The sequence below is a fragment of the Engraulis encrasicolus genome, chromosome 21 (assembly GCF_034702125.1).
Source record: "Engraulis encrasicolus isolate BLACKSEA-1 chromosome 21, IST_EnEncr_1.0, whole genome shotgun sequence".
NCBI classification, from domain to species: domain Eukaryota; kingdom Metazoa; phylum Chordata; class Actinopteri; order Clupeiformes; family Engraulidae; genus Engraulis; species Engraulis encrasicolus.
Window position 1 is genome coordinate 10095163 of NC_085877.1, and position 23458 is coordinate 10118620.

The 23458-nt window shown below is 42.6% G+C and overlaps 2 protein-coding genes across 2 annotated transcripts in view; both read left to right on the top strand.

Moving 5' to 3' along the window:
* LOC134438062 (macrophage mannose receptor 1-like) overlaps positions 1-23458 on the top strand; it is a 74936-nt gene that overhangs the window by 35799 nt on the left and 15679 nt on the right. Inside the window, exons 9-12 of the mRNA XM_063187649.1 lie at positions 7794-8085; positions 8294-8638; positions 10548-10910; positions 21334-21421. Coding sequence (XP_063043719.1) covers positions 7794-8085; positions 8294-8638; positions 10548-10910; positions 21334-21421 — 1088 coding nt within the window. The remainder of the gene's footprint in view (positions 1-7793; positions 8086-8293; positions 8639-10547; positions 10911-21333; positions 21422-23458) is intronic.
* LOC134437957 (metallothionein-like) lies at positions 20815-21593 on the top strand. The gene is made up of 3 exons (XM_063187533.1): positions 20815-20934; positions 21052-21117; positions 21334-21593. The coding sequence occupies exons 1-3, from the start codon at positions 20910-20912 to the stop codon at positions 21423-21425; spliced, it is 183 nt and encodes a 60-aa protein (XP_063043603.1). The 5' UTR covers positions 20815-20909; the 3' UTR covers positions 21426-21593.

Genomic DNA, 23458 nt, shown 5'->3' on the forward strand with positions numbered 1-23458 from the left:
CTTCTAGCTCCTGCTGGTGTCTCCTGAGCTTTTTGGCTGCTTTTACTCAATGACGGAAAACCTTATCAGTTGATTACTCACATTGATATGTGAAAAATACATTGCAAGTAGTGTAGGCCTACTATTAAAATTACAGTATTGTAGTTTAGCCATATCTATTTAAATATAATTTGCATATACCAACATGTTAGAATACACACACACACACGCACACACACACACACGCGCGCACACACACACACACACACACACTAGGCCTACTGCTCCATCCTCCTTTAGTTGCCTGTGGTCTGAGAGGGCACTGTAAGCTCTTTATAACAAGTGTAATAACTGAGGCCTTATCATGAACCATCCTAATCACTTGGCTACAAGTTCTTACAACAATCATGAAATTAGTGTTATAAGCTTTTATTAAAGACATAGTGATTCATAAATACTTATAGCAAGTTGAAGATAAGTTGTACAGTAGAGGGCTTTATAATGCAAAACTGGCATGGCACGGTTCATAATTTAATACAATTACAGTAGCCTAATTCAACACTTAGAGAGTTCCCTCGGACCAAATTCAATCCAGATGTTAGATCTACCCTCTACAAATTGTATCGGGCCCACTGTTGGCCCATCTCTTTTTATGCGATGTCTGACAGTTGGCCCAATTTTGGCTTGGTCATCGGCCCAATAGGCCAATTACCGTATGCTGACAGTTATTTTCAGTGTCGGCCCAGTGTTGGCCCCAGGGGTGGAACTTAAACATTTTTCCCACCAGTCACTGTGGCAGGTAGATTCAAAAATCAACCAGTCACTCACAGTTTTTACCAGTCACCATTTTTGCTGGTTAATATTCAACCGCTCCAAACATTGTAATGCCAAGTAAAATCATTTTCTGATCATTACTTTTGTTTCAGAGGTCATAAATTCAGTTATTGTGATCCCAATAACTCTTTTCATTACCAATTTGCTTAAACCTTTGATGTTGGATGCTGCGTACAATTCACCATTAACCTCTTACTGCAGATGGGGTTGCCGGCGGGCCTATTCACTGTTTACTGAAAATACTCAACTACATCATAACAACATGGCTATGGCAGTACTGAGAGCCTTGAGTGACATATTAAGACATTGCCATTACAACGTTGGTGATAGTAAGGTTATAACATAGCTGCTGCGCTAAGGGGTTAACCCGGGCACCAGTAGAAAAATTTCACCCGTCAAGGTGATGGGTGGGTTGACATATTTCACCCACCAAAGGTCAAATTCACCCGTCATTGGCAGGTGGACGGGTGCTTATTTCCATCCCTGACTCAGTTAGGCTACTGCAATTTTGACCGTTATTTTCAGTGTTCTAAGAAGTGTTGGGCTAGTCACTGTAGCGAAGGGGAATAGAGTTGCCCAGCTGGGACTCGAACCCAGACCTTCTGGGGTAGTAAACCGGGGCTCTGAGCGCTACACCAAAGAGCCAGGCTTCTCCCTTCCAGGCTCTTTGGTGTAGCGGTCAGATCCCAACCTTACCACCCCAGAAGGTCTGGGTTCGAGTCCCGGCTGGGCAACCCTACTCCCCTTCGCTACAAATGGTGTCAGAAGTGAGATGGTACTGTGAGGCCATCAGAAGCGTACCCATTGTGTGTGAGCCGTTATTCCATGTGAGGGACCCCCAGGATTGGTGACCCCAGTGTGAGTGACCCCAGTGATGGGTGAAGCATTGATGACGGGGCACACTGGATGGGAGAAGCATGATGGGCAGTTGCGTGAGGGACACCGTGAGTGTGTAAAGCGCACGGGTGCGGCAGTGTGATGGAGTTGTGGGTGTGTTCTGACTAACATGCCAACGAGCCTGGCTCTTTGGTGTAGCGGTCAGAGCCCAAGCTTACTACCCCAGAAGGTCTGGGTTCGAGTCCCACCTGGGCAACCCAACTCCCCTTCGCTACAGTCACGATAACCAGTGTTCCAGCCGACAGTGGCAACATTCAACCAGAATCGGTCTGACTCAAAAACAGTAGCCTACCATCGTGCCAACTGTAACCTAGAAGTATTGGCCCAGTCATGATAACCAGTGTTCCAGCCCAGCCGACACAGTGCCGACATTCAGCCAGAATTGGGCCGACTGTGCTTGCTACGGGGACATGATTGCTGTGTGACTTAAATTACGACCGAGTGCACATACTTGCAAAGAGGTAGTCCTATCAAAGCGCTACGCATGATAGGCTACTGGAGGCATTGAATGAGAGTTATGTATAATTTATACAAATCTTATTGCTATTGCCATTGCAATCATGTAGGGGGCATATGGCCAATGGGGCGTCTCATTATGTTTTCCACCATTGTTTGACTCTACCTCAGTCTCAAAATGGAAGTTCAGCCCTCACGGTTCTGTCAATATAGGCCTACATAAGATCGGCCCCACGGTTCTGTCAATTTATGGAAGATCAGCCTTTGTGGTTGTTCCAATGTTGCACCATATGCATGTGTTTGGTTACCTTGTTGTGTGATGCTCTACCTAACGCATAATTGACATGACATACACACAGCAATGCATTTGTGCAGGCATGCAGGCATTTGCGCACGCATATCCTGCAACAAGCATGTCCCTGGTCTACCGTTAGTGTTGATTTAACACTGCATTTATTTACTGTGTGGTTGTTGTCTTAACATCAAGGGTTCAGACATAAGACTCACCTGTGCTGTTGACGTCAGCACCTTTGCATAAGGCCGGTGTTCTGTCGAGATGTGTTGCCTCGTCGAGATGAGCGACCGGTCGCCCTATTCGATAGTGGTGTTCTGTCGATTTGCGATGTCTCATCTAAATGAGCGACCTTGACTTTCCGCGGAAGGCGTTTCAATCGGTCCACGTATGACTGTTTTAATAACCATTAGGCTACTTTGTTTATTTCACGGACAGGGGTGTGCAATCGTTCGTGCGGAGTTTAATAAGAACATGCGGCTGCTGACAACCGCGAGCCTCTCGTTTGAGCAAGTTAAGAAACGTGCCATATGAAAGAGACTGAGTTGAGTTTGCGCAAATACTGGAGAAAGTGTTTGGAATCAGGGCCTGGCTACGGGTTGTTTAATGCAGTCATTTGCTGTTGGTTTGGTTTCAATGCGACGTGGGCTCGCAAGGCAAATTGCTACATGAAACCATGTGCTATGGGGATAAACAAGCGCGGTTCAGATATTCCCAGATAGCAGATAGCGTATTGTGGCTTTGTTTTGGCAGATGTCTGTCTTTTAATGACCGGAATCATATTTTCATAACATCCCCACCAGTGCATTTCTTATTACCATGTTGAGGCATTTTACAATTCAGTCGATTCAAATTCTTGAGTGAAAAGGGTGGAGGGAGCATTTTGACAGCTCAATCAGGTGGCGATTTTTTTCCATTTTGCAATGAGAACGCCTCCTCTATAAATAGCCTACCGGTAGTCTTTTCTGATCTGTTACAATGTTCGAGGCTGAGTGTGTGAGCGATTACGGTTAGGCAACAAAGTAGCAAATGTACGAGGCCACGCTATTTCGCAGATTTTCCAATGATCTGCTGGATGATCCTGTAACTTTCAGTCCATGACAGTCGGTGGCCAGGCTGTAGGCCAACTAGACTATGGATGACTGGTGGTAACCTCAGGAGGACATAGGCTACAGTTTGAGTCACTAAAGTTGACAGTCTTAGGGGATCCTATCGTAGGCCTAACTTGCGCTACAGTTTGAGTCACTAAAATTGACAGTCTCAGGGCATCCTATCGTAACTTGCGCTACGTTTGAGTCACTAAAGTTGACAGTCTCAGGGGATCCTATCGTGACTTGTGGTCTCACAATTCGATGGGCAATTACCCGCGAAAACCACCATGCGTGCGCATGCTCAGTAGCGAAGAGAATCACATCTCGATGGGTCGCTCATATAGCCTAGACAGGACACCGGCTCCACACTAGAGTGTGGCGGAACGGCAGCCAGACGATTGAAGTCTTTCTGCTTAGTTTGCATGATGTGGTACCCTCACACGGCCCTCACATCTCACACACGTCAAGTCAAGTAGGTTTTATTGTCAATTTCTTTACATGCACTGGTCATACAAAGAATTTGAAATTACATTTCTTGCTTTCCCATGCAGACATAGACTAATCTAGGTAAGGACATAGACAGTATAGACATAGACAGTACTTATACATGGACATAAGACAGTATGGACATAGACAGTGCTCATACAGACATTTAAAGTGCAAGACTGGACAACAGAAGACTTGTAGAGAACATACATTAAGAGGAGGTAATTGTTGTGCTTTTCCTAAAAGTCCTTTATAGCGTTCTGACATAGTAATAGTAGCATTTTGAAGAAAAATAAATATTAAAAAGGTCTATCTCATGGTCACCGCTGGCCCCAGACACTGTTGCTATTCAGAGACTAACTAGTGAATGTCTTCCATTCTATTTTCATCCTACCTTTTTGTCTACATGTTAAATGTTCAATGTTAAATGCTCATTTATATTTATTATTAATCACTTATTGTTACCAGTCCATCACTGTTTCCTTTCCTGTCTTGCACTTTATATCAGTCTGTAAAATGTCAGTCCTGTGTATGTCTATGTCTTGGCATGGTATAGAGAGAGATGTAATTTCATTTTCCTTCTATGACTTGTGCATATGAAGAAAGTGACAATAAAAGCTGACTTGACTGGACTTGAAATGATGAGGAACTATGTACAGTTTCTCAGTGTGTGTGTGTGTGTGTGTGTGTGTGTGTGTGTGTGTGTGTGTGTGTGTGTGTGTGTGTGTGTGTGTGTGTGTGTGTGTGTGTGTGTGTGTGTGTGTGTGTGTGTGTGTGTGTGTGTGTGTGTGTGTGTGTGTGTGTGTGTTTTTGTCTTTGTCTTTGTCTTTGTGTGTGTGTCAGGGTAGCATCTCTAGGACAGTAGAGTTGTAAACTGCTGGTGCGCTGGGCAGCATGCAAAAAGGATGAGCACCCAGACCTGCACACACACACACACACACACACACACACACACACACACACACACACACACACACACACACACACACACACACACACACACACACACACACACACACACACACACACACACACACACACACACACACAGCAAATATGTGACGTAAGCAGAAAAGCTGCATACTGTATCTATAGGTCGACTTGGCAGAGCATCTCATTTGGGCTGAAGTGTCAGACAGAGAGACACACAGACTGACCAGAGTAGACCTCATCACTACACATACGTCTTCAGGTGAGAGTGGCACTTACTCATACTTAATTAATGTTGAGAGTCATACTGTATGCTTATGACTGTGTATGGGTTTTGTTTGTAAAATGACGTACTGTATCCACCATTTTTTACTTTTGCATTTTATTATTGGAAATGACTGTTCATTAGTTCTTGCCATTCAAATGTTTAAAGAACGTACTTTTCAAACCTAGGCCTATATAAAATGCATTTTGCAATGCAATGAAATGGAATGCCCAATACAAATAATATGGATTTAGGATTTATTTGCCATTAAGTCCATAACTCTGATATGGTCTGTGTACGTTTTTGCATTCAAGCCTCAATAGTGTTCTAGACAGTAAAAATATGCAATGTTAACATTTTCCAGAGTGTATTTTTTCCCAATGAAAGTGAGTTATGTCTTCCATTATCTTAGTGTTTCTCAACAGGGGCTCTACAGACCCCCAGGGGACACGAGGGAGCCCTCAGGGGGCGTTGAGACGGAGGCAGATGAGGGGAGGGGGTGCCCAGTTGCCATGTTCTATTTTATAATATTTAATAAGGGGGTTTATGATGAGATCGAGGGGGCGTTTATAAAGATGTCGAGGAGTTTTAACCTATAATAATAAGTAATAGTTTAACAGACATACATTAAATGTTTTATTTGGTATATTTGTTAGTTTGAGATATTTTGTATAGTGTTTATATTTTATAGTTTATCCTTCTGGTATATGTGACCTTACTGCACTGCATATCTTAGGTGTTATAGTGACATTTTTTTTTTACTATATCTTTGCACAGTATTTGGACGTCCAGCGAGTTCTCAGCCTCCACAGAGATGGGGATTTTCCTTCTTCTCATGCTACTGTTCCCAGGTCAGTGCAGGTTTAGTTACTTCAAGCACACACACACACACACACACACACACACACACACACACACACACACACACACACACACACACACACACACACACACACACACACACACACACACACACACACACTATTGCTAGGTTCCGGCATGTGGATTTGGTTACCTAAACAAGCTTTGTTAAACATTTCCAGCTCCAGTTTGACTGACTTTCACACACAAACTCTTCCTGTCTCTCTTCCTCTCTCTTCCTTTCTCTCTTCCTCTTTTATTTGCTCTCTCTCTCTCTCTGACACGCACACACACACACACACACACGACAGCAATGACAAATTTGTGAGTGTGGCAGACAAAATAATTTGGTATTTACATTTACATTTTTTTTAACAACTTTGACAATCATCAGCACCACAGCTGAAAACCATCACAATTAATGACCATGGGCCCTGCAAAGATCTTAAGAGAGGCAGGGGCTCAGGTTGTCAAAAAATGGCATGTAAATAAAATTTCACACAAAACATTAACTGTGTTTACTAATGGTATATTTTTAATTACCTCCTGAAATCATGGATAAGCTCAGTCCTTGTCTAATTTTAGAACTTTTTTTAAAACACAAAAAAGCAATGTCAAAAGAGCACTTTGGGCATCAAAATCTCGGAGTCCCTGAAGTAGTCATTTCTTTGTGTCCATGTCCACATTCAGCTGGTACATGTGAATAGAGGTGTCCGTCGTTAAAATGATCTGCGTCCGCACTATTTGTATATTGTTTACAGAATGTTCTGCCATTAAGGAAGCAGGCGCGTTCAGATCTCTCCACGTCAGTGGTCGTTTTCAAAAAGCTGTTTTACTGGATGTGTTTGAATTTGCTGTATTAGTGAGGACAGGAGGTGTAAATGGATCCATTATTACATGTTTTCATATGTATCCACATTAATGTGGACAGGTCTACATGTGCCTGTAATGACAAATAAATGCTACTCTGTATTCTAATGTTCATACATTACATTTAGATTCAACATTTGAGATTTAGATTTGACATGCATTGAAAATAACATGACAATCATCAAGTTCAATGACACAGCTTGGCACTTGTTGGTTTGCAACCTAACCCCACCTCATGATTAACAGAAATTACGTAATAATTAATATTAATTATTAATAATTTCACCTGATGTGAACTCATTTGTTGGTATGGGCTACCATAGACATCCAATACATACAGTAGATGCGTTACTGGTTGGTAGGCTTGTTGCTGCGATGCAAAGAATGTTGCGGACATATTACTATGGCAGCATGCCCCCTCAAATCAATGCAGGGGGACGGACATTACAACATATATTTGTAGCCCCAAAGGTTGCCGGTTCGACTCCCAAACCTCCAGGTTGGTGGGTGGAGTAATTACTGTAACAAGTGTTCTCTCCACCATCCTCCTGCATGACTGAGGTAACCTGACAAACACATCAACCAACCCACAAGAATATACAGTACAATAGAAGATCCAAACTGTGTGTGTATATGTGTGTGTGCATGTGCGTGTGTGTGTGTGTGTGTGTGTGCGTGTGTGTGTGTGTGTGTGTGTATGTGTGTGTGTGTGTGTGTGTGTGTGTGTGTGTGTGTGTGTGTGTGTGTGTGTGTGTGTGTGTGTGTGTGTGTGTGTGTGTGTGTGTGTGTGTGTGTACTGTCAGGAGTGTGTGGTCTCTCTTTGCCACATCAGTTCCATAAGGTGGTCAATAAGAAGACCTGGAAAGAAGCTCAGCAGTACTGCAGAAAGGAGTTCACTGACCTGGCCACCATAGACAACATGACAGAGATAGATGAGATCAAGAGTATGATCCAGGATGACCACGATATGAAGCCTGAGGATGGGGTTTGGATTGGGCTGAAATGGAATGGGAGCAGTCTTAAGTGGCAGTGGTCTCTGGCTGATGAGGGATTCAATGGAGAGAATGAAGCCAAGTTCCGGAACTGGGATGGCGAGCAACCTGAAGGTCGTGCTGGTGAAGACTGTGGGTGCATTCCCAGTGGGGGGAAGTGGCATGATTGCTATTGCACTGGAAGCCGTGATTTAATTTGCTATAATGGTGAGACACAATTGCGTTTCCCCTGTTCACTCATAAATGCATATAATAACAGATTTTTCATGTATATAAGTCTGTTTGTTACTTCAGATCATAGACTGGTTCTTAGTTAACCGTGATGCATACTTTACAACAGGGGCAAATTCCACTCATCCCTATGTGCTGGTTGAAGAGAAGACAAATTGGACAGAAGCTCAGGAATACTGTAGAGAGAAACACACCGACCTGGCCAGCGTGAGGAACCAGACAGAGAATGCCAATATCACAGGTCTACTTACTGGACGAAAAGGCCATGTCTGGATCGGCCTGTTCAGAGATCCTTGGGAGTGGTCAGATGGCAGCAGCTCCTCCTTTCGTCACTGGGACGTTGGAGAACCCAACTATGGTGACGCTAACCGGCAATTCTGCACACAGGTTCGGAAAAGTGGATTGTGGAATGACGTAGGCTGCCACAATGACGCTACATTTATCTGCTATGAAGGTTAGTTAGCACTTCACTGGTGTTTAGTCCAACGCTAGTGGGTTTTTGGGATTTTATGCCTCAATGTTACAGTTATGGCTTAGTACTAGGCTGCGTTGTTAGAATGTATGGCTCTTTAGGCTGCATCATGTGGGAGCTTATATCTATTCAGGCTGTAGTAAGGAGTTTATGCTATTCAGGGAGCTTATGTCTATTTAGGCAGCAGTGTTAGGGAGCGTATTCCTATTTAGGACTAGGCTACAGTGTTGGAGAGTTTATGGCTCTTTAGTGAAGTATTTGCATTTCAAGTCCCAGCAGTTTAAGTTTTGTGGGTGTTAAATTCTGGGCTGCAGTGTAGAGAGTTTATGTCACAAGGTCACTATCTGCCTGTCTGTTCAACGAGTAAATGGAATTTTAGTCCTAGACTGCAGCATCAGTGCGTTAAGGGTCTTTAGTCTGCAAGTTAAGTGAGTTTAAACTGCAAGTTAAGTGAGTTTATGGGTGTTTACTTAAGTGTCGCTTTAGTGAGCTCACTGCACACTGCTCACTCGCACGCACACACACGCACACGCACACGCACACGCACACACACATGCTTGTTATGTCCACAGCTTGCTCAGATTCGTCGTTGTTGAATTTGATTTTCGTCTTCATTCCTCAGCTCTCCCCGTAGTTCAAGTGGTGTCTCCTGAAAGTCCCTTTTACTTTGGAGAGAATGTCTCCCTCAGATGCAACATATCCAGGTATACAGGCCAACCCCAGTATGTCTGGAGAAAGAACAATAACACCGTCCATGGTAAGACTAGTCAGATCATCACCATCAGACTCCCCACAGGGGCAGGTCGCTACGAGTGCCACAGAGGTAGAGAAGAAGCTTCAGTGAAACTCTACATCAGCAAACCTCTTGACATTGGATACGAAAGTGAGTCGACATTTAACTGGCCAGTGACTAAATAACTACTCTGTCCTTTTTAGGTCGACATAGCAACACATCATTCGGGTTTTATCAAAGTTTATTTACGATCTTCCAGTGGGAACCCGAGAATGTTTTTGGTTCCCATCATATATAGGAAGTTATTGCACAGCCAGTCTACAAACTCCATGTTTACCATGTTACGACTTTGTGGGTTTTGAATCCATTGATCCAATGGCAGTGGAACTAGAGCTAGCAAATACAAGTGTCTGGTGATTCCCTGTTGAAGTCGGTTGGTTACATTACAACTGACTAGCGTGACGTAAAATTCCGCTGCTGCTGAGAAAATAGTTCCTCAACATGCAAAGTTAGTTTCATTTCAATCAGTATTCTAGCAACACAGACATTTCATCGATGGTCTGGCATAATTGATATCCTCCTTGTGTTCTGTGGACAGTTTTTGTAAGAGGCTACCAAAAACCTGATTCACTTGCAGTTGCCTAGCTCCAGCCACCTCCGGAATTAGAAGACTCTACAAGACTCTGACTAACTAGGATATAATCAGATGTCAAAAATACCAAAGTGTTGCTTTGAGTGCTCCATTGTTTCTGAATGTTGTAGTCCTCTTTCCGCAGATCTCCCGGCTGCCACAGTAGAGTTGGTGCCTCCTCAGGGTCCCTTTTACTCTGGAGATAACGTCACCCTCAGGTGTGACATACCAGAGTACTCAGACTGGCATCAGTATAGCTGGCTAAAGGACAACAGCACAATTCAAAATGAAACTGGTAAGACCATCACCATCTCACTCCCCCTAGAGGCAGGTCAGTACCAGTGCAGAGGACAAAGAAAAGGTCGCCCAACCACATCCTCCGTAAGCAAATCTATTAACATTACGAATGATGGTAAGTTGTTGTTAATATTTACTACTATTATTATTATTATTATTAGGCTATTATTATCCATAATTACAATTGGGTACAGTCATCTACTAAGTCTTTAATCTGTGTTTCCTCTTAGACAAGCTGGTTCTGGTTCATCAGAACAAGACCTGGATGGAGGCCCTGCAGTACTGCAGACAGCACCATGTGGACCTGGTGTCTGTGTCCTCTGAGAAGATCCAACGCTGGGTGGAGGGGTGGGCCAAAGGAGCCTCATCTCCCCATGTGTTTCTAGGTCTGCGTCACTCCTGCACTTTTGGCTTTTGGTTCTGGGTCAATGGAGACTCTGTCTGCTATGACAACTTTGCCTCAAATGAGCAGAGAAATCCGCAGTGTGCAGGGGGAAATACGCCGCATGTGGGGTCAGTCAGAAGAGACAGGGGCAAGTGGGTCAGCCGGCCAGGCACTGAGAAACTCAACTTCATCTGCACCGATCATGAGTGTAAGTGTGTGTGTGTGTGTGTGTGTGTGTGTGTGTGTGTGTGTGTGTGTGTGTGTGTGTGTGTGTGTGTGTGTGTGTGTGTGTGTGCGCGCTTACATTGCGTGTGCGCACGTGTGTGTGTGTGTGTGTGTGTGTGTGTGTGTGTGTGTGTGTGTGTGTGTGTGTGTGTGTGTGTGTGTGTGTGTGTGTGTGTGTGTGTGTGATGTCATGTGTGTGATTACTGATTACTGATTTCTATTAACCTGTTATTCTTGGGTGTATTTTTATGTCCTCCAACAGAGCGGCATGAGGACACAGGTGCTCCTCGGTCCAACGAAGCGATGGAAGCGACACACTGCAAAGGTCATATGTATGACATAACAGTGTCATAACAGCATCATAACACATATATGTGTCATAAACATCATGTCAATGTCAAACATTTATGGTTATGGTTAAGTGACTATCAGTTATGGTAAAAACAATCCAAATAATGTCACCCATAAAACATTTATGACATTGACATCATGTTTATGACTCATCCATGAGTCATGACTGTGTCATAACACTGCTTTGACACTAGTATGGCACTGTCATGTCATGTATATGATGCCGTATGTGTATGATTTTTCTCTTTCTTTCCCTTTCCCTTGCCTCTGATCTGTTCAAATCCCGCTGAACTTTTTGTAATCAGCCTTGGCAGGGGGCTCCCCTGGGTGGTTGTTGGTCTCTGACTGAGGTTTCTTCCTAATCAAAGGGGTTTTTCCCTCAATATATACAGAGGGTTTTTTCCCCCCTAAAATCTTGAATCAAGTTTTGCCTCACCCCGGTTGCCAACATGGCCCTTGTTTAGCTTTTCTGATTCTTGTGATTTTCATGTGATTTTCCAATTCTGAGTTTGCCACCCTAGATACCTTAACCTAGCCTGGTTCCTACCAGACCTCTGTGTGTGTGCTCTAGAACCCCCTGGTGCTTGTGGTGGAGCTCACGAAGCTGAGCGGAACTACAGGTTGGGCAAGAGCCAGGCAGACCTTAACCTTAACCTTTGCCAAATATTGATTTTCTTCTTAATCAACCAATTTTATCTTTTTTTTGTAATCAAATTGTTAAACTGCAGGTCTTGTATGAATTGTGATACAAATTAATGTATTATTATTATTATTGTAATTAATGCCATTTTACTATTTATTTAACTGTATTGTTAGTTTTTCTATTATACATAACTAGTAGCCTAAGCCTTCTTTCTAGTTGTAAAACTTAAATTACTCAAGTCGTTCTTATCTCTATGGATTGCAAATGTCCATATTGTTTATATTCTGATTTGATGATATAAATGATAAACCAATAGAGATTATATTATTCTATTTATATGTAGATTGAATGGATTTTAGTACATCTATGTGGCTTTAAAAAATCTGTTGTTATACCCTGATGCTACTGATATATCGGTTCAGATTAAATGAAGATGATGTATTGATAAACCTGTTTTTGCTCTATCAATTATATCCACAAAATGTAGATGTGATTGTGTTACCCATATATCCAATTAATAAAGATACTTCTGAGAGACACAGACTCTGACTGGTTTATGTTGTCAAAGTAGGTGTACTTGGCTGAGCAGAACTGCGCCAAAAATACAAAAATAAAAGTATCCTGAAAAACTGCACCTGTTGAAAAAGAAAAAGAAATGTTTGCAGTTATTTATTTTTAAAGCTTGTAAATTAATAATATTATTGCAAGTAGTTCATGTGTGCTATTTTGTGCGCCTAAGCATAATAATGTAATTCAATATTTTTGTCATGACATTTTTAGTCAATCTCAATTTAAGAGGCGGCAATTATGTGGGCAAAGAGGTGTGTGCCCCAGCCAGGCACTAGTTGGTGCCCTTAGCACTCTGCATACTCTGCTTATGTCTAGCAGTGGCCCTGACTGTACATTCCCAGCTCGTGTGGCTGCTGTCAAACAATGGATGGACACCATAAACCTTGCCAATCGTCACCATGCACAGTTTGATTTTGTGGTTTAGTTTAGAATGAAGATTGGAACCAACATTGTGACGGTCCTAAACACACACACACACACACACACACACACACACACACACACACACACACACACACACACACACACACACAAAATATTACCAAAATACACAAAACAAAGCTTTTGTACTTCCATTGGGTTACAGTACTAACACACTGGCTGTAGCCTATCAAATGAAAGTGAAAGCTCACCCAGGAAACTCCCATTGTCATTGTGACATAGCACTCCGTGCACACAACACTCCGGAGCTCACAGCACTCATCAGAGATCTGGACTTGAGATTTGAGTAAGAATTTTGTCTTACTAAGGACTTACTCTGACTTATACAGTATTGACTTGAAATTTGACCTGGACATGACAGTATTAGCTTGCAATGATTTAGCGTGTTGGGTCTCAATATTTTGCACCGCCTTGGGGCTCCTTTGATTATTGGGCACAAGTTAGATTATATTGCATTTAGCTAACACATGTATCCGAAGCAACTTATTGTCATTTTCAGGGTATTGTTTACAGTCCTTAAAGCAGTATAGGGTTAGATACTCTGCTCAAGGGCACATCAGCCATGGATTTCATTAGGGAGGAGAAGGGTGGGATTCGAACAGGCAACCCTCTGATCTAAAGGCCATCTCCATTAGACTATGGTTTATTATTACATCACAAGTTATAAAACATTTTAAAGTGGAAAGGAATGCACGTATTGTAGTTACTTCTTGTGCTGACACTGGATAATTGAAATTACATTACATTTAACAGATGCTATAGTTCAAAATAACTGGCAAAGAAGAACTTGCACAGCAGTGTAGAGAGATAGAGTTTGTAATAAAAAGTGTGTAGTCAAGATTGCGCGTAGAATACATGGTGACTTGATAAAGATTTGGGATCAAATGACACTTGGACTTTATATGCTAACTGGACTTACATGCATTACATTACACTTAGTGTAGGCTTTTTTCCAAAGCAGCGTACAGTTATGTACAAGGTATTGGTTACAATCCCTGGAGCAGTTTGGATTAGGTACCTTGCTCAAGGGTACCTCATGGAGTGTGGTAGGGAGTGAAAGGATGGGATGGGTTCAGTGGTGTTGTCTACTTTTTTATGGTGGGTATACTGTATATTTGAGCATTTTTTGAAGTGGGTATACTCTATATATCGGTACTTGTGCTATTCAAAACAATGGATCAATCAAGTTTAAGTGGGTATACTGAAATCCCTGAAATTTAGAAGTGGGTATACTCCGTATACCCGCGTTCTACGTCGACTACACCACTGGATGGGTAAAAATGTGTTTTAACTTGCGACTAGATTCAGTCTTGAGTATTAGGCCTTGTAATTTATCTTATAGTGACCTTGTCCCACTTTTGGACTGCTCACTGCATGCACCAAAATTGCATTTATGCCTCAACTGTGCAAGGTGGCATCAGCCCCAAACAGCACACCAAGGGAGGAGCACAGCGGTAGGTTCCAATGCTCAGGGTACCTAAGTCATGGAGGAGGATGGTGGAGAGCACTGGTTAATTTTCCTCGCCAACCTGGCAGATTAGGAATCGAACCAGCAACCCATGGCCTACAAAGCCAACTGCTTAGCCATGACTGTCCACCATCATAAGTGACAAATCACATAACATTTACTATGAAGGCTACCTTATGATCCTTGAATCCATGTATCCTAGACTTGTGAATGCAGACCACACACAAACCTATCTAGCTTTGTGTGTGTGTGTGTGTGTGTGTGTGTGTGTGTGTGTGTGTGTGTGTGTGTGTGTGTGTGTGTGTGTGTGTGTGTGTGTGTGTGTGTGTGTGTGGTCATTTGACTGTGTCGTTTCACATTACCTAAAAGTCAGGTCCCATTTGGTTGTCAGGCGCAACTGCCCCTCAGAGAGGTTGCCATATCCTCCCAGCGTTTATGTATTGACTGTTTGCCACATTCTTGGTTTGATGTTAACTCAGATGTGTGTTGCAGTTACAAGTGCATGCAGATTGTTTGGCTGACTGACTTCTTTGTACGTGTATCCTGTTGGTCTAGGGAGTTGGGTTGCAACCTCCTAGGGGAAGGAAACTTATGTCTCCCTTGAGGCTGATTTATCCTCCCCCTGATATAATTTTAATGTTTCAGCTGCACATGAAATATTACATATTTTGTTAAGGAATCTTAGAAATTACATTTGCAATAAAAGTAAGTTATATTCAGGGGACTAATAAGGTGGGATCTGTTTTAAAGGTGGCTGCCTTCAATATAGGCCTAAAGTGCAGGGGGAAATTCAGGTTTATGTTCATATTACGGGCCTTGGAGTTAGCCTGGCTCTCACACAGACCCTTCGTGCTTCGTGCATCTTCGTTAAACTTCGTGAGCTCGAACCATCGTGAGAGCCAGGTTACCTTGGAGTGGCCGCTCGAATGAAAAAGTTTCCCCACCGCACCCCTGTCCTACCGAGTGCAGAGCTCTACATGCAACGCGCATCTGATAATGTTTATAATAAGCTAATGATGCACTTTATTCGCACGACCAGTGTGTGGCATTTACCCTTTTCAATAAAATGATCTTTCCCGACATAATGATAGTTGTAGGCCTATTAGCGCACTATCCTGGAGCAGTAGGGATGTGTTCAAGGAAAGTGAAAACTTAATGAAACTACATGCCTTGTTAATAATGTGCAAAATGTACAGTCCCGTATAGTAGGCTGGCTGTGCATCTAAATAGCATACGGAAACATTTGAATCTCTATAGGCCTAAAAGTTCAGTGGGGGCTATGTTCAAGTCGGCTGACAGTTTCTGTTCTCCCCTTGAGTTATGGTGTCCTCTTCTCAACTACTACGATGACGAAATGTTGTGGGAAAAATACCACGGTCACACGGTGAAGTCAACGAGTGCAAAGTCTAATTTGAGGTTGTTTGTTCTGCTCCCGGCACATGCCGAACGGTCAGCAGACGACTCCCTCAACAATGTTATGTAGGTTCTCGAAAGTAGAGCCGTGCGCAAAAACGCGACAATATAGGCCAAGAGTATTAGGGTTTCACCCGGAACAAATTCATAACAAGCTGAAAATTTCAGGATATGTTCAGAATACCTTTAGGAATAACATACTAAAAGTCCCCGGGAATCCCCCTTGTGCTCTCTGAGAAATTCAAGATGGCGTCCAAAATTTATGATATTTTTAATGTTTTCACGTAATAACTTTTCAATGGGTGGGTGGATTGGCACCAAATATTGTATGCTAACACTCAACTATAACAGGAACAACATACAAAAAATCCAGAGGAGTCCAAGTTGGCATCTCTGAGAAATTCAATATGGTGGTCCAGATGGGGTCCAAAATGTATGATTTTTCATGTTTTAGCGCAATTACAATTCAGTGGGTGGATTGAACAAATTAGTAACAAGCTTAAAATGTCAGGATATGTTTAGAATACCTTTAGGAATCAAAAGTCCCCAGGAATACCCCTTGGGCTCTGTGAGAAATTCAAGATGGCGTCCAAAATGGCCGCCTTTTGGAGATTTTGACATATCTAAGGCTTGAAATGTCATTTAAAAGCAGTCTAAAGGTGGAAATGTATGTTTTGATGGTAGATGAAGAGGAATGTTCATCCTTAGGTTTTGATGAAATGCTTATATTAAAAGGTAGCAACTTATCATAACAATATCTATATGTATTGTGTGTATAACGTGTTGTAATATTTCGGTCACTGGGACCTTGAACCAAAAAAATGATGAACTCCAAAAACTGTTCTTCAAACAACTAACAACTACTTACAAGTGACATTAATCTTTGAAATGATAATCAATCCAACTTAAGCAATGTGACTGAGCTCTTTCTCAAATAGAGAAGGTATTTACAGGAATAAAATTGGTAAATTTTCAACATGTTGCAACTTCAACATAAAATGAAATCAAATAACTCAACAAGACCATTTCGTCAATAAATGTATCAAAACAATTAATCAAACAAGCAATCAATCAACCTCTCTATCACTCCTCATCATCCTCATTATCATCATATTCTAGGGTATCTGGCTTTTCAGTTTCTCCCTCATCATTAAGCAATGATGGCATTAAAGCTGCATTGTTGCATGTTTGTCCACTGCAGTTTGTACACAGGGCAGAGCAGGGTACCCCCATCTTCCTGCAGCCACATGACACTCCACAGCCATCTGCTCTGCAGCCACAAGAGATCATGTTGAGCAGAGTGTCAGGAGCAATGGGGCGGTCAGTTTCAATTGGAGTCAAAATTTCATTTAACTTCCATCCCCAAGCTGTTGGCTGCAAGGACCTTCCCATCCATTCTTGAACAGTAAGATATGTTCTGAATGAATGTGGCTTAGCAACTTAGTTGTTGGAGGCAAAGTGGCCAACTGGAAGGTTGATGACAGTGGAGTTTTCCTGATAGCCTTTTTGTAAGCAATGTATCGGAATTCATCCAGGGACTCACAACTGGATGCTCCATACAGCCTCAGGAGGGAGCTTGTGCTGGTGGGAGCTTGCAGAATTGGTGAATGTGTCAAGTAGACCATAGTCTTTCTTTTTATGCACCAGATTTAATGCCTTACGCTTGCCTTGGCGGTACAGAGCAGACACAGTGTCACATCCTGTTATGGCATGCAACGGCATCAGATATTTACAGGTGGATCCAATGCTCTTTTGAATGTCATGAACCCTATACACCGTTATGGGGTCCGTGGTACACATAATGTAAAGATCCATGTTTGTGGTTGCTTGAGCCACCAGCATTACCAGCAAGTCCGTGTCAGTTCCGACAACAACAACTGGTTTGCCTGATTCTGCCAAAAACCTAGCAGTAGAGACTATTAATGCATCTGCATCAGCTTGTGCCTGCTTTACATGAACACCTGCCTCATTCATCAAGTCCCTGAGCATCTCTATTAGACGCCCGTTTTTGTTGCCATTTGCCAGGAATGCTGCCTGAGTAGTTGTGGTTTGCATGTTCTGGTCAAATAAGATATCACTGGATGTGGACTTCTTTGCCCTTCACAATTGCTCTGCTGCCTTGGTGGAGATCATGCTATAGCCATCAAACACAACAACAGTACCAGCCCCATAGTGTTTTAGTGTGTATGCAATAAAGAAATTGCATACAGCTTCATAAGTAGATGGTTGTGGCCACACCACAGACTGCAACAGATGACCCCCATCTAGAACAAACTGGCAGTTGTCTGGGGTGTTGGGTTGTGCATGGCCAAATGACTTCAGAAGAGAACCTAGAGCACTCTTGTTTGTCTTTTGCATGGCTCCATCATGAAACAAGGATGGTGGTTTAGGAGCAAGTTCATATGACATGAACTGTTCCATGTCAGAACATGTCTTAAGGACACAGGTGATCCTGTTGAAGAAGAGAGTAGGATTCACTACAGTGTTTTGTCCCCTGACATTGATGCTATTTTTGTCCCCGATAGTCTTGACTTTGTCCTTGCGATGCAGTGTCACCTCTGTAAACCGCATTCCTGTCATTCTGGAGGCTGCAGCGTGACCTATCTGAACTGCATTGTCACAATTGACAGATATGTCAGCAATAACACCAGAAGCTACAGACACTAAGCGATCAGGCTGGTAACCTGCAAATGGTGGATGCAGATTTAGCCAGTGCACAAAGACATCACAGTCTTTCCGGTCTTTAGCCTGTGTGGATGGTCGGAGATCTTTGTGTTGTTCAGAGGAAGCACTATACACACCGGTGAATTCTCTAAAGCATCACACACAGGGATGCAGTAAGGCAGGGAATGGACCCATTTGGTCAAGGTGCTGTCCGTTATTCCTCTACCATGGGTCAGTCCACCACTTGTTTTCAGCATCCTCATTAGGAACTGCTCGATTGTCTGGTCATAGAATTTACCAGACCAAAACTCTTTAGCTCTGCGAATGGTGAAGTACCCCTTTGAAGAGAACAATGTGTACTCCTCAGGTGACATGATCTGTTGGATGGAGTTCATTTGCTGCAAGTACAGTCGTGCAGACTTGGCATATGCAAGATGACCTGATGCATGGAAATATGGTATTATTTCCTGCACGCAGTGGAGATGAAGCTGCCAGTTGCCTGTCCTTTCAGCTCTGATGAAGTTGAGCATGAGCAACACCTGATTTATGTACTGTACCCACAGCTTCCCTGTCCTGCTCTGTGCAGCAGCCTCTTTCAGGTGCTGAGCGAGAACCTGTTGAAACTCATGTACAGTTTTGTCTTCACTGACCTGACTTGTATCTTCATGATTAACTACAGTCTAGATATTGACCAGTTGATCCTTGTTGGTGTGGTCTGCCCAGTCCGACCTCTCTAGCAGTATAGAGATGAGGGCCAACAAGGTCAGAGTGTGAGCACGTACTGCACGAGAGAAGGCATGACCAGTGAGCATATGCACCACTGAACCTTTTGCATACACCTGTTCCCACAGTTCAGCCAGCCTGCTCTCTGCCATGATATGCCCAATGCTGCCCAGAAAGGACATCAGGAGGTGGAACCCCTCAAGTCGCACCATCACTTTGTCCAGGTCTCTGGAAGCAGCAACTATTTCAGAGGCCTTCTGGTACAAAGGTTGGTCAAATGTGACTGGGCATATCTTTAGGTTGTGCTTCTCACTTTGTCTTTGAACAAAACACAAAGCTCTGATCTCTTAAAAACTCACTAGCACTGCCCTTTTTTGCATTATGAATGTAGCCATGTAGAAACATTTCCTAGGGATCAGTGTGGTGTCATACTTAACATTGTGTCGGCCTTGCTGAAAGTGTTGTGTAATTTGTTAGCAGTCCATGGTTTTGTGCAAATAAATTCAACCATTTGTACATCGTGGCTGAACAAAAATGCTGGCACATCTTGTAAGTCGGCCATCTTGAAGGTGTTGGTCTCCAAATTTTTGGCAGATCATGTACCTATTATAGAGTGTTAGCATGCAAGATTTGGTGGAAATCCGTTAAACCGTTCGGAAATTATGGCACAAACAAATGTCGGCCATCTTGAACATCGGCCATCTTGAAAGTGATGGCTTCCAAAATTACATCACATCATGTAGTATGTCTAAAGTGTTAGCACACACAATTTAGTGACAATCCATTCACCTGTTCAGAAGTTATTGCATTAACACTATAATATCATATAATTTGGACGCCATCTTGAATTTCTCGGAAAGCTCAAGGTGGATTCCTGGGGACTTTTAGTATGTTGTTCCTAAAGGTATTCTGAACATATTCTGAGAAATCCAGCTTGTTATGAATTTGTTCCGGGTTGGGCCTATTTTTGAGCTAATACTCTTGGCCTAAATAGCCTACTCCTCCGTGCGCTACACGTTCCATCGAGAAAGTTACAAAGGGGGTTAATCACGATATAAGGGGAGAAATAGGAGTGAATAGGCCTATTGTCATTTGGAGTTATGCAATATAAAAGTGGAAAAAATGTGAATTCTCGGGAATCGAACCAGCGACCCATGTGAAAGCACTCATCACCACCGCCGGCGTGATCTGTCTTCTCTGATAAATCTGGGTAGTCTATAAAAATGATAGACCTAGGCCTATGTTGGAAGTAGGCTATAACTAATCAATTATGTCTGTAAACTAGTTGGTATGAGGGAATTCGAAGAAGACACATGTCTTTGTTTATATTTTGCCATGCGAATAAATAAATAAATAAATAGCAAAACTGTAAACATCAACAACAGTTCAAAACAACATATTTTGTTCCCACGGCAGTTATGTAATGAGCTAAATAGGGCGCACGTTTGGATAATTTGCTGTAATGAGGTGGAATGGAGTTGGGCGGGCTTTGGTGATGAGAGTTGATTTCCACAAGGCGTGATTGCTCAGCTGTACTCCTAAACCGTGTGCAGCTGTCAACAATTTTGCACTCGGCCTCGCGGTGTCCTCGCAGCTTTAAAAACGAGAGCGTGGCTCCTGTCAGATACACACATCCGACTCGCAGAAAGACGCAAAGACTTGCTCATCTCTTGAAGCTCTTAGGAAAAGGAGAAACTCACCTGACAACAATGGACCCCTGCGAATGCTCTAAGAGTAAGTAGACTATGCACTCGATCTGTTTGTGAATATAGCCTATCGCACGAAACTAAGCTCTTCGTTGGCCATTAGATGGGGACAACATTGTGACATTGCTGCCTTTCTTTTTTCTAGCTGGGACTTGCAACTGTGGTACCACCTGCAAGTGCACCAACTGCCAGTGTACCTCCTGCCAGAAGAGTGAGTGTTATTTAATGAGTTAATTTCACTCCATTTTTAACTTTAGGCCTACCACTTTCAGCGGTGGATTTTTAGTATGCCTATGCCTAGCAAATAGTTGACCAACCGTAAGGGACGTCTGCTGTCAATTATCTTTTCGATTCGAAAGTTTTCTTCCGTTATACTTAAACCTGTTTTAATGTGAGTGTCTAAAATATTCCCCGTCTTGTCTTCCAGGCTGCTGCGACTGCTGTCCACCCGGATGCAGCAAGTGCGCATCGGGCTGCGTGTGCAAGGGCAGAGCCTGTGACGCCAGCTGCTGTCAGTGAGCCGAAGCGACAGAAGATACCTTCCTGTGAATTCCCACACTTCTCCAACGTGATCGTCCTTCTTGTGTTGTGCTTTTGACTCCTGTTTAGTTTTTTTGTATTTAGATGGTGTACCTGTTCAACTTGTATTTTTTTACATCTAATAAATGATATCATAACCAACATCAATCTTTACTGTGTTGCGTCCATGCTTTTGGTTTAAGCATCGAGTTATCAAGGTGACTGAATGCACTTGGGCAAATCTGATGACTTGTTAGAATTGCCTGTGTGAGGATGCTGGGTCTCATTAACGGCACCTGTGATTCTGGGAAGGAATGTGTCTTTTTTTTTTGACGCATGCAATTGTGTCAAGGTGTTTTGTTTTTTTAAATTGTGTATTTCAGTTTTCGACACATTTTGCGTTAACAATTGCACATTTAATTCTTATTGTAAGGCGAGACACTGCAGGTGAATAGGCAATTTTTTTTTCACTTGCAGATATCATGAAACGTATCCAGTTGATTATGGCAGGGAGGGAAAACAAATATCACAAGTTTTCTATAGTTTGCTTAAGTATGCTTACCGGTAGGCTACATTTTAATTAATAGGCTATGTGCCTAAATTTGCATATTTATTTTGAAGTGACATCTGATTAGGCTACCTGAATGAGCTAGCTTTAAAATGACTTGTGTTCAAATACAAAAATAATTCTAGAGGGAAATGTGGCTGTCTCCTTTTTTGATCCAGTAAATCGGAAAATATTGCTAACGACCTGTAAAAAATGGGTTGTTGGCCTATTTTATGCATAGGCCTATTTCACAAATCAGGTCATGAATGACAACAAATCCCTCTTAAAACAGTCACAGTATTGCTTGGAATAAGACTTTAAAGTGTGGTTCTGATAGGTTGAACAGTGGAGATTCGTTAATCAAAGCGGGAGAAAAACACTTTTTTGAGAGCACAGCCTTGGATTACATCAACAACTTTACACAGCATAATTCATTACAATAAATGGACAGTGTACATGTCCATGTCAGACCCTCTTCTAGCTGCTGGTGTCTCCTGGACTTTTTGGCTGCTCTTACTCAATGATGGATCATGAAACCACTGAAACCTTACCAGTTGATTACTCACATTGATATATGAAAAATACATTGCAAGTAACCTCCAGCATAATCTTGAACGAAGAGAAGACACCGGAGCAGCTCAGATGGGATGCTTTTCTTTTTAATTCAAGTGCACAACATGTTAGGGACTAACTTTTCGATGGCAAGTCATCTTCATCAGAGTCCATGAGTACTGAAGAGAGAGGAACCCAGTTATCTGTTATCCCCTGATTTGACAGGTGCAGGCCTATGTGGTGTATTTATATGGACTTTTCACTTGTGTAATGTTTTTTTCTTTGTAAATAGTTTTCCCTGGGTGTGGACTTAATGAGTAACCGATGAGTTGGACCAATCGCCTATTGCCACACCGCATAGGCCTGTACCTGTCAGATCAGGGGATACCAGATAACTGGGTTCCTCTCTCTTCAGTACTCATGGACTCTGATGAAGATGACTTGCCATCGAAAAGTTAGTCTAACATGTTGTGCACTTGAATTAAAAAGAAAAGCATCCCACCTGAGCTGCTCCGGTGTCTTCTCTTCGTTCAAGATTACCTGCTTCCCTCCCGTTGATGCACCAGATGAAAAAACAGAAGCGCGTGGAACCCCTTTTGTGTTGTAACCTTCAGCATACTTTTTATATTACAGTGTTTTTGTAGTTTGGCCATATCTATTTAAATGGAATTTGCTTATACCAACATGTTAGAATGCACACACACACACACACACACACACACACACACACACACACACACACACACACACACACACACACACACACACACACACACACACACACACACACACACACACACACACACACACACACACACACACACACACTACTGCTCCGTTCTCCTCCATAGTCAGCTGTGGTCTGAGAGGGCACAGTAGAGCCAGCTCTTATAATAGGCTAAGCCTTTATAACCAGTGTAATAACACTTGGCTA